General features: G+C 39.2%; 1 protein-coding gene across 1 annotated transcript in view; it reads left to right on the top strand.

Annotated features, from left to right (window-relative positions):
- Positions 1–12,415, top strand: part of ARHGEF3 (Rho guanine nucleotide exchange factor 3) — a 103,373-nt gene that overhangs the window by 4,639 nt on the left and 86,319 nt on the right. Inside the window, exon 2 of the mRNA XM_027884789.1 lies at positions 9,906–10,001. Within this exon, the coding sequence (XP_027740590.1) occupies positions 9,906–10,001 (96 nt within the window). The remainder of the gene's footprint in view (positions 1–9,905; positions 10,002–12,415) is intronic.

Here is a 12,415-nt window from a genome sequence, read left to right on the forward strand (position 1 = left end):
GCTGGGGAGTTTATGTGTCATAGCTTCATATTAACTCGGGAGCTAGTTTTTCTCATGTTAAATCTTTTGCTCTAGGTGTTAAAGAAAATTAACCTGACCTCTTAAATTTTGTTGGTGCTTTGTATGTTTTCAGTGGTTTAGGTTTTTGAACAAACTGTTTTGATGAAATGTGTTTTCTAAGTGTTTTTTTGGGGAAGCATCTGCCCACTGCTACAAATGTTGTAATGAATGCATTCAGAATCCGTTTGGAGTGCTTTATGTGTGTGTATTGGATTGCAGACACTTTATACTGAAGTGTATAAGTGTGATTTGGAAAACTAATTTGTTAAGAGTTGCTATTTTCTTCCTGTGTAATATGTAGGAAAACTGGGAAATTATATGTTTGTGGAAGACTAAAATGCCTGGGGTTCTATAAAGCACACATTGATTTATTTTGTTTAACTTAACTAGTTTCTATGTAAGTCCCTTTGGTTTTTTACCAAGTTGTGCCTCCTAATTTGTGAGGATGTGTTTGTGGATTCCAGTTGCCCAGCTCATACGAAATCTGGAATTAACAAATGGCTGCAATCTTGCCCAAGTTTTTAGGAGACTATAGAATTACTGTACTGTAGTAGGTAAAAAGAAGTGGAAAAGAAAGGACTTGGTAAATATGCTCCAGTAAGCTGTGTTTAACAACCACCTGTGCTTTGCTTTTGACTGTAAGAGCTACAAAGTAGCTGTACTGAAATAAATGGCTCTATAGGGTGTGACTGTGGTGGTCTCCACCCCCAAATGTAACACAGAGGATGTGCAAACAAACCAAATGTGTTCTCACAGCCGTGTGTCTGCCAGGGTTGAACGTGCAGTGACGTGCTGTCAGGTACTGAAATGTGGGCAATGATTAACTTTGCAGGTGCTCAGCACAGCGCAGGATCCAGCTGAAGGGGTTTGCTGGTGAATGGGTCAGGCTGTTAATACCTAAACACAAGGGCATGTGTGCCTGTATATTTACTTACTTCCCAGTCACATACTAGGAGTAGCTTGAGGATTTCAGATCTGAAAAGGTGTTTGAAGTAACGTGTATCTTCTACAGACCACTGCTGAGGGCAGTACTTGAGGGCATGGCCAGGAGTGAAATCCAGCGATTCCCTCCAAAAAATTGTTTAAGCTGGACAAGAAGCAGAAGCTTTATGTTCTTGATAATGAAGAGATTTTTTGCCTTTCGTGTTAAATCTTTATAGATACAATCAGAAATGTGACTGGAAAGGTGCCCTATACTGTTGTTGTTTTTTTTTCCCCTTTCTGTATAGAGTTGATTACCCTCACAGTCCTCCTAACACTGCAGGTGTAATCAATGTGTGGTACAACTTGTATTCCGAAAGGTTTACTGGTTTTTATACCACTGAAGATTGCACAAACTGGGATTGTTGGCAGGAATTATCTGGACCTGTGTGGTTTCTATAGAACAAGAACAGCTGCTCTGCTGGTATCATCTTTCAGACGTTTTAGTTGTTAAACACAAGTACAACTTTCATTAGTTTATTTTAAACATTGCACCGTTTTTCCCAAATAAATTTTTGGGGTTATAAGTGGGAAAAGAGTGTGTCCATTATACTATCTGTACTGCATCAGGAATCCTGTTGATTTTATGTTAGGTATAACTGTAGTGTCCCGCCAGAAGGTTTTGTCTGGAGCATCACCTGCTTCCTGCAGACCACAAGGAGCTATTTGGACAGTTTGTGTTTTGGGGGTGACTGACTGCTTCTGCTTGTGTGTGGCCCTAACTGATGCACCCACAGAGCAGGTGGTTGGGAGAGGTTAGGGACATGGAGGAATGGCAGCAGCACCACGTTTGTGTTGACATGTGCTTATGATGGGGGCATCCCAGGCCTGGTATCCCCCCCGTAGACAGTGAGGTTCTTATGTGAGTATGAGCCCTAAAAACTTTGCCTACAGAAATAGGTGCTGTCGAAATTAGCATTTGTTGATGCTCTGAAGATAAGTAATTAATATCCTAGAAAAAACTCTCTGAAGTGAGTTGATTGCCTTGCAAACTTTCCCCACGTGGGTTTGAATTTTTACTGTGCTTAGCAATTACAGGTGAAAAGCTGGAAAGACTGAAAAGAAGATAATTTTAGGACAATAGATCTTTTTGTCTACCACTGAATGTTTTAAATAACCAAGAAAATAAATGCAAAACCAAGTTGAAACACTTCGATGATGTGCAGCAATCCTGAATGAAATAATCATGATTATTAAGACATTGGGCTGAAAGGACATTTCAGTGTTAAGGAGGAAATGTGACACCTTTCCAGGCGGATAAAATCTTGAACCTGCTGCTGTTCCCTGGCAGTGATGATTCTGAAAAGGGGGAAATGGGTTGTGTTTGTCTCAACTGGGGTGGTATTTCTCTTGGGTTTCGTTTGTTCTTAATGTATATTTTTGTTTTTTAGGATAAACTTTATTCTGAAGGAGGTGGGAATATATTGAAAGGATGAGCAGATTTGAAGAAATGGGGCAGTGGTTGCATTAATTTTACACTGGGCATGCATGCTGTATCTCACTTTTTTTTTTTTTTTTTTTTTTTTTTTTTTTTTTTTTTTTTTTTTTTTTCTCCTGAGTCTGCCATTACACTGGGAAAGACTTAATTTCAACGCTAGTTTCAGAAAATGCATCTTTTTTGTTTAGTAAATTGTTCCATTAATTTGCTTAGCTTTGCATAGCCCTTCCATTATTCTTTACAGAAAGAGCACAAATATTTCTGGAAGTAGTTTTCCTCTAGATAAAATCAAGATTCAAAAAAAAAAAAAGCATAGAAAAATTCTTTGTGTTTGTTATTGTTACAGCTCTTGAGTAACAACTTATTGCTTGCTTTCAAATTCAGAAGTTTGACGAGGATAGAGTTAAATGAATCTCAAATTGCTGGCTGTATGAGTCACTAAATTGGGAACATAAATACTCATATTCTTTGGAAAGAACCTCTCAACATTGTTTTCCTGCATAGTGTCAACTGCAAAACACAATACGGTATGTTTAGCTTCCAAGGAGTTGTATTTGCATTGGAAATCATAGTTTATGATAAAAGTCAGATAACTTTTTGCCCCTTTTTGCTTGTCCAGCTGACTAAAGGCTAGCACTGGGGCTCTAGTAGAAGCTACGTTATTATATTGTTGTTTTGTTTGCTTGCCTGGTTGAACAGAAATAAAAACTTGGAGAGGGAGAAAAGGGTAGAGAAAGGGCCAGTGCTGGAGAACTCTCCTTGCACGCTGATAAAAGGGATAGGTTGTTTTGTTCACTGTCTGGTGCTGAAGCCAGATACTGGAAATAGGAACATCTGGATCTTTTAGTCCCGAGAGGAACAGATTTGTCTCGGAATGACATATGTAATTTCGACATCACTGACAACAAAATCCTTCATCTCTGTTTCTTGAATAGAATATAGTACTTTGTGTTCTCTGTATTCTGCCTAAACAATATATTCTCTTTAAAATGTTCTGTTGAAGTCTTTGCAAGTGTTTTATAGTTTCAGATTTTTTTTCCCTAATCAGATAAGAGAGGTTTAGTTGTGTGGTAAGACACAGAGTACTGAGGCATTAATTTTTTTTTTTTTTTACCTGATATGTCAATCAACTTCCATCCGTAAAAGTGACACGGAAGCTCACAAACATTCCATACCAGGCCCTACATTGCACAAGTTTGAGTTGAAACCACTGAAAGACTGAAATCTTGTGGTAATTTTGCAGATTGGTGAATTTGAGAATGGTGTCTCATAGTAGGCTGTATTTCTCCAGCATGGAGGATTACTCCACGTCAGTGCTCTGGCTTCAGCCTGGAATTAACTTGTATTTATTTATTTATTTAACTGTTGTTTTTTACCTTTTAATGTCCTCTGTGCTGAGAATAAACACAACATTCCTGCTATTTCAAAAATAAACCTTGTCTTTTACATACAGCTGTTAGACCATCTTGTCTTAAAAGCTTCTTCTCTGTCAGCGTGGAAAGTTCTGACAGACTCACCAAAATGTGCAACGTCTCTGAACTGTTTCCTACAATATCTTTGTATATACACTTATGTACAGTACCTGTATAAAACTTAACTGCACTTCTGAAGAGGAGAGAAGGTGGCTGTTTTTAATAAGATGCCTTCAGAACAGGAATAAAAGCTTTCAAAAATATGTATTTGAAAAGGTCCTCCAAACCCTCATTCCTCAATGCATCAGGTGCATTTTTAGAGAGGGTAAGTAATGATACGTCACGTGTCCATGGAGGTCAAAACTTACTTGAGATGACCGTGGTGTGTGTGAAACAAAGTCTATGGTATGCTGGGTTGGGTTGAAGTGGTTATGCAATGTGGAGTTCTCAGCACTGGCTGCTTCTTTGAGTAGTAGATGGGGAAAATATTCTTGAAGAGCTTCTTGAGTTCTCTCTGATTTCCCTGATGTGTGCTGCAGTGGCATAAAGATGTTTGTCTGAGGTTTTCAGGTGGGCAGTTGCACAACAATTTGAAGGGAAGTTTGCTTTCAGAATTTGTTGTTATGCAGTTAAATAGTGAGGTTTGGTTTAAAGTTTAAGTCTGCCCTTCAGCAGCTGTTTGCCCAGGGCGGGAGCTGGTTTGGAGCTGAGTGCTATCAAGATGGGAGATCCTGTGTGCTTGCTGACTTTGTGTGAGGAGATGTGAGAAATGAAAAAAATACAAGAGTAAATATGTTCATTCACTAGAAATTACAGACTTCTGTGCAACTGGTAAGGAAATGGGAAACTGACTCTTTAAGGATGTTATAGTACATGCTTGCTAACTGCTAATCTGTGCTCAGGTTTTGTGAGCATAAAGACATTTATTGAGAGAATGATGGTGTGTAACAGTTTTTTCTTTGCAGTGGATGCACATCATTACTCCAATGATGCTATTGCCTTCTTTTTCATTGAAAGGAATAATGATTTCTGCACTGAAGGGTCTTATGGTTCAAAAACCCTTTTTTCCACAGTTCCCTTATCAACTATGTATACCAAGAGACTATTTCAAAAATGCAAAGCATTTCAGTGAAGGTGAGGAGCTGTGGGAACATGTTTCATCAGGAGATATTAGTTATTTTTGCTTTAACTGTAGTGCACAGCTGTTGAATGATACATTATTTTTTAACAACCCCTACCATGAATATCTTACTTGTCTAGAGATACAAACAGGGAGTGGAGGGAAAGGCAAAAAATATTTTATAGCCCGAGGATCAAAGTGTATCTACACTTTGTAACACAAGGTGGAAGGGGGGGTGGAAAGGGAGGAGAAAATGGGCTTTCTGTAGGGAATCAGTTTTAACAAGACTGGCTAATATCCCATTCTGTTAGATCTAAGTCACTAGTGTGAGCCCGTGATGTGTTGTGAATTCGGTACTTTTCTTGAACCTTCTCATTTTTTCTGTTCTAATGATCCTGCAGTGCTGTTCTGTGCAGGTTTTCAGAGTGCTGTGCTATGACAGATTCTTTACCCCCCTGCTTTATTTTTGCCCATTTAAGGGCAATTGCAGAACTCCCAGAATTAAATAGCCACAAATAAAATGCACTAAAATATAACACACTTTTCAGTTGTTGAGCTAATGGTTTACCACTGCCAGGCTTGTCTCTGCCACTGTGCGGTGCAAGAATCTACTCTGAAGCAGATGGACTGACAATGCTTCAGATAATCAAAGTTACTGTTTATAATGGAAGCTTAAAAATGTATTTCTTTGTGGAGCTAATACAAGAATTTGGGGGTGCCTGCTTATTTCTGGGGACTCTGGTGTTAGGTAAGCTATGCTTGGTCAGAGCAGATGAAGCTGAATTGGAGATGTCTCCTCAAAACCAGCGAGGATGTTTCTCCAAGGCTGTTTCCTCAGTGAGATAGTGGCAGCAGTGTTAATCAGAGCTGCTATAAATAAGTCTTTGACATTGTTTTCCTATGTTTTTGTTCTGGAATTGCCTTTTGCCCACTTCCTGCTCTTAGAGCACGGCACGATCTCCAGGACAGCACCTGATCCAAGTGCGTGTCCCTGCTCTGGAACAGGCAAGGCTCAGTGTGCAGAGCCTGGGCAACATCTGAGGCAGAGGCTCTTAAATTAATATTCATTGACTTGTCTTGGCATCTGGCTTCAAGTTGTTAAGAGGGAAGCTGATAGATTTATTTTCCTCTTTCAGGTTTCATCATGTATCTTGCCTATGCCTTAAAGTTCAAGTCCAAACAAGAGTTGGATGGTGATACAGAAAGAGGCACCTGTGAATAGTGTATTTTTTTTTTTTCTGAACGTTGTTCCTTTGCTTCTTGAATTGTACTTCATTTCCATGTTGTTATTTTATTACTGGAGGCTGATTTCTGAGGATAGTAGTCTGTTTTTTTGTGTGTAGATATATATATATATTTAAATATATGCAAAATTTTCCTTTGCTTTAATTTAGCTTTAATTTTTGTGGTTTGCTTTGGATATAAGCAATATTTTTCAGAGAGTATAAGCCTTCCAATACAATGTTTTCTTTCCACAGCAGAACAATTCAGTTTTATTTTAGACCTACTGAAAAACTTTGTGTTCACTAGAAAATGCCCATAAAAATATTCTTGATGCTTGAAAAAATATATCCCCCTTGTACATCTTAAAATAGAAAAGTTTTTGCTTAAAAATAATTATATATTCTTAAGAAGGGGTCTTAAGAGCAATCTCTGCCTCATAAGTCAGGAGACAATCTACAGGCTGAGAATTTTTCATTGAAATTGCTTTCAAGTAAGGGAAATAGTGGTAATATTTTGTATCCATGGCTTTTGGAGAGTGTTGACAGATACTGATTTTTCCATTTGTCATTTAGAAACTAAAAAACTCGTGGTATTTTGACAAGGCCATAAAACTTGTCCATTATGTGGGGATCAGCTGTTTAATTACTTGCTACTCCTGGTAGAGAGGGAACTGGGACCTGTGCAGACCTGCTGACACAAGAGGATGACAAAAGAGTATCCCTGCAGCTTCTCTGACTCATTGCTGTCCAACCTTTGGGTGGGAATGAGGATTGCTGCTGGATGGCACTCCTGAATGGACACTTGGTCCCAGAGCGTTGAGATGTTGAGAGCATCTCCACAGACAGGAAGGAGGAGGAGGGTTTGAAAGAATCTGGCTGGTGTGGACAAAAGCCACTCAAGGTGCCAGGAGTTTGTACTCCAGCAGAGAGGAATTCCATGGTGGTAATTGCTGGAGAATTGTTCTTTTATGGGTGTGGGAGGGAAGTTAGAGGGATGCTCTGTACCATGTGCATCTTGAGGGGGTGGGAGTGTGCCCTTGGCTGCTGCCCTGTGGGGGACAAGAGAGGTGCTGTGGTGTTTGTCACTCCCATCTGCTGGTGGCAGCTCAGGGGAAGGATCCTTGCCCGGCGCTGTGTCAGCTGCCTGTCCCAGCTCCCACGCAGCCTGTCCCAGCTCCCACGCAGCCTGTCCCACCTCTCCTGCAGAGTGTGTTCCTTTAGTTCAGGGGTGACTGGGCAGATCTCTCCTGTCACTGGAAGTGGAGCAGTGGAGGCTGCAAGAGCCGGTGTGCCTTGAAGGAACATGAGTGCTGGTATCCAGAAGGCCTGCTGGTGCTGAGGTTGTTGAGGAAAAGGAGTCTGTTACTGACAGATATCAGGCTGGGAATGGGAGGGAGTTGATAAGTTTGATGTGTTCCTCTTTGTATTACATGATTTTGTTTCGCAGAACATCTGAGAACGTAAATTGGGTTAACGCCATATTTCATTTATTGTCTATTAAATCCATGTCAACCTTTATTTATTCTTCATAGAAAAGTTCATAACACAGTAACTTTTATCACTTCTGTCCTCTGCTTTTGCTCCAGCTGGAGTGTGGAGGTCTCAATGCAGAGATATGTATGGAGTGTTGGTTTAGATGTTTCCAAGGGTGGAGAGGGAAGTGCCAAAACAGGTTTGGGGTTTTTTTTAAAGTCATACAAAACTGCTGTGGTACTGGCTCACAAGGGAACAGGGCAAGCTGTACCTTTTTTTCTTCTCTTTAATGGCAACCTTGTTTTGTAATTTGAATCTTTCAACTTCCAACTTTGAGAATTAATGGGCTACTTTTAACCTGCCCACTGAACTTTTGATCCTACTGGTACAAGTGATTGCAAGAGGAGGTAAAACTCTTGTTGTCATAACTTGTGTGATCATTGAAGCATCTGGGCTTTCCCCATCTTAGGAAATTGCTTCATGAAAAAGGGGAACTTTGCAGAAGATGTTTAAGTATGGGTTCTTGCAGTGGTGCTTCAAAATGTATTTAAGAACAACTCCCCTCTTCCTGCACTATTATAGACCAGAGAGGCAAGTAAGAATTTAGTTTTCAACACCTGCTGCTGCTTCTAGAATTACTGGTGTTTTGTGTGGATTTGTTTGGCAGGGTGGAGGGGAAGGTGGTGATTGTTTTTGTTGTTGATTTGGTTTGGGGTTTTGTTTTGTGTTTGTTTGGTTTTAGTTTTTGTTGTTGTTTCCTGTTACTGGCCGTTTTTTTCAAAATGATCCAAATTGAGAGTCAGGAATAAATTTGAGGTCAGGTACAGATCCAAAAAGAAGACAGATGGCTGAGTCTGTTCCTGCCCTCGCAGAGGTGGGGCTTTTGTTGTTCTCCCATTCAGAATAGGTTTTTTGGATCTTTGAAACAGGATTTCAAGAAACAAATTTGCTCAGAAATAAACTTTTCTATTATGAGAGATGTTAAATAAATGCAAGATTAAGAACCTGTCCTTGTAAGTCCCTTGTTTGTTCTGAAGTGGCAGTGCCGCATGCTCTGGTCACACAAACAAGATGTTAATTCCAGTAAGGACCAAATTTTGGTTGCAGATTTTGGGACTTCTTTCCAACAGACGTGCTTGCCAGGGATGTTTATCTACTCTTGCATGGACAGAATTTTGAAACCAAGATGAGCATTGTCTTCAGAGCACTTCCTTTGTGGAGATTGGCCTTGTGTCCCATCAGTGGCAGGCAGGAGTGCCTTGTGCTCAGCCTTTTGTGCTGTCCCTGAAATCTATCAAGTGTGATTTTTGACCTGGGTTTCACACAGGTTAAACCAGCTTTTTAATGGTTCTTTGTTCCTTCTTGAAAAAAAGCAAGAGATGATTATCTTGACAAGCACCAGGTGTCAAATCAAGTCAAAGAACATGACTTTGATGACTCTAAATATCCCTCCCTCCTTTTAAATGAAAGGGGGAAAATAAAGCTGTAGGGCTAAGATGTTTCATGTTAACATTGTGGATCCTGTTACCAAAAAATAATAGTGTTTCATGGTGGAATTAATTTGCTGTATGTAGAGTCTTCATTTGTTCTTGCCATGCAAGTTGTTTACTGGAAACCTCTTTGACCACATAGACCTTTTGCAAGTGTTGTAACCTGGGAATTGCCGTGGCCAGCACTGGAATATCTCTGTGCTGTTTTGAGAGTGACTTCAACCATGAATGAATTGCTGTTTTCTGCAAATCAGCAAAGTATGATCTTAAGTTATTAAAATATGCTGAAAAGCTTCTGTAAATCTTTACGTATCAGAAAGTGAAATTTTCTCCCCCATGTTGAGTGGATCATTCCATGGCAACACTGGCTGTGACTGCTGGTCTGAATTAACAGAACTGACACGATGCACAGCCCTGGATTCAGGCTTGCTGACATCAACTTTCTTGGCACCTATTCAGAAGAGTAAACAAAAGACAATCAGTGTTGAGTTTGGCATAACTAGCAAGTCCATAAAACTGCCAAAATCCTTCTCAGTGTATTCATCCAATTAATCCCATTGATGTAGGGCATTTACTTAAGTGAGTAAAACATACTGTATTTGGTCTTCAAAGTTATTTTCTTAAAGTTTTGGGTTTCTAGTTAATTACTAACCACAATCTTCACTTATGGAGCATTTTTCTTGTTTTTTTGATGTCGTTCTTTTGTAGAAGAAAAATGAATTCTGAAAGCTCAGCATTTACCATGAGTAGCCCTGCTGTAATAAACCAATGTACCAGAGGAGGAATGGAACAAGAAAAAGTTTGGTAAGCTTTACTTCTAATTTTCTGAGAGGTTAGGAGGCAGCAGTATTGGGAAATGTAGTTTGAAAATTAAGTCAAATAATCACTTGTTATAACTGATGGGCTGTGGAAAAACTGTTTACTTCAGCAGTGCACCAGTTGTACCCATGGAATCCTTCCCATGTGGCAAATGTCTTAATTTCCCCACGCTGTTGCTGTTCTGTGCAACGCTGGGACCAATACCCTCGAGTGCTGTGCAAGCTCCTGAGGTTCCTGCCCTGGGAGACGTTAAAAAGCCAACAGTTCCCACTTTGGATATAAAAAACCCCTTTCTCTCTGCTGGAGGTAAAACCAACGACACTGTTCAGTGACAGGTGTGGACAAATGCTTACACTTTATGATAATGTTTTTGTGACAATTGCCACTGACCATGCAATTTTTAGCACCTGATTTGGTGTTTTCATGAAGGGAACAGGGTGTTGAGAAAGCTTTGAGGCTGTTTCAGCCAGGTTAAGGAGAGCCTTTTATTGAGAGCTTGCTGATTTTTACTTGCTGTTGGTCACTTGGTGTTTTTTACATTATTTATTTACCATGTAGAAAACAACCAAATAAACTCATGACAGGAAGCATGACATCAATATGGGCTAGAAGCTAACTTACATTGTTTTTGTGGTCTGAGAAATACTCTTAAAAAGCGAAACAATTAAAGAAATAGTAGCAAATGAGTATTTCCTGCTGGATGCTTGTCAGGAAGTCATATAAAAATCTTTGCTTTTGTTTTTATGTAGGATTAAATTAACAGCATTATAGTACTGGAAAATAGTTTCTTTTAAACATCTCCCACTGTCCTATTACTATTTCTGGAACATCCTCAACAAAATCTTTGCATGAAGGGGCAGGATGAGGAAGATTTGTGGGCTTCCCTCCTGACTCTCAGATATAACGAGAGATTGGGAATTAACACAAACTGTTCTTTTGTTATCTTTTCCTGGGTTTCTTTTCCTACTTTTGTGGTATTGAGCTAAACCAGTTCTGTTTAATATTTTTATCAATGATCTGGGTGAGGGAATTATTTTATTGCGATTCAATGTGTCACTGAGATTGTAGAGAGTTGTTTCACACTGTAGGATTAGTTTAATGCAATTTACTTGGAAATGAAGATTTCTAGAACCATTAGAATACTTGCACTGACTGCTTGTATAGTCACCACTCTGTGTTTGGATGTATGCTTGATAAATATTTTCAATCGGTAAGAAAAATGTGAAATTAAAATTTGAAATGAGAATCTTGCCTTGTAGTGTGTGACAGCTCATGGGAGTGCAAACCAGGGCAGAAGAAACTTGGGCTGACTGGACACTGACATGTTTATTACTGAAAGAGAAGTTGTTTGGTTTAAGGACATACTGAAATTTAACTATTCTGCAGGCAGAGAGTAATAAAGGCTGTCCCAGGTTTTGTGATATGCTTTTATTTTTAAATACTGTGTATTAGGCTGTAGCAGGGGTATAAAGAGACAGGTTATTACTTTGTGTAAGATGTGGGGCTTGTGCTGAATTACATGGAGGTAAAAATATTTGAGCCAACTTCTGGTGTGCTTTGTACTTCCATGACTGTGTTTAAACCCACATATCAACCAAAAATACCACCTTCACTTTTGTTAATATCTTACTTTGGAACCCAAAATCTTGCTGGTTAAAAAAAAGGCATCATGTTTGCAGTCAGTGGCGTTTCAGTTGGGTTTTTGAAGGGAGCAGCTCGTTAGCAGTGTGATGCATGGCTGGTGTCATCAATGCAGGATGGGCCTGACATCAGTTCTTGACTGTCTGTGACTCAGATATTAGTTGGTGGGTGCAGTAAATACAATGGTAAAAGCTTCATTTAGATTTATGTAGTATATATTTGAAGATTTCTAAAATATTGATTTTTATTTGGTTCTGTGAATGCTAGAGCTGAATGAACATTATTTTCCTCAGCCTAATAACTTGCAAGGTTGCACTGTCTTACTGCATCTATTACTGTTTATTCATTGTCTGATTCTTGAAACATTCTGGTGGTTCTCAGTTTATTTGCATGCAAATGTGACTATTGGTAAGGACTGGTGTTAGTCATAGCAAGATTAGGAATGTATAATATTAACAGTATGCACTAACAATGTGAAATATTCAATCAAGTCAAAAGCCTCCACAGAGAAAAGCCCTGAGCAAGACCTTATCAAGCATTTAAACATCACTTATGGTGCATGTAAAAGGCTTTGATGTTGCATAAGGCCCCCTAGAAACAGAGGGGAGAGTAAATAATTGACAGATTCCCAGTTACCTTGTCATAGCCATTTACCAAGTCTGCCACTCTGGTCCATCAGTGTTTCGTATCTGCATAGTTTGCTGCCCCTATGCATTAAAAAAAAAAAAAAAAAAAAAAAAAAAAAAAAAAAAAAAAAA

Source organism: Empidonax traillii, unplaced genomic scaffold, assembly GCF_003031625.1.
Source record: "Empidonax traillii isolate 1590-97213 ecotype Southwest subspecies unplaced genomic scaffold, ASM303162v1 scaffold155:size2260171, whole genome shotgun sequence".
Classification (NCBI taxonomy): Eukaryota; Metazoa; Chordata; class Aves; order Passeriformes; family Tyrannidae; genus Empidonax; species Empidonax traillii.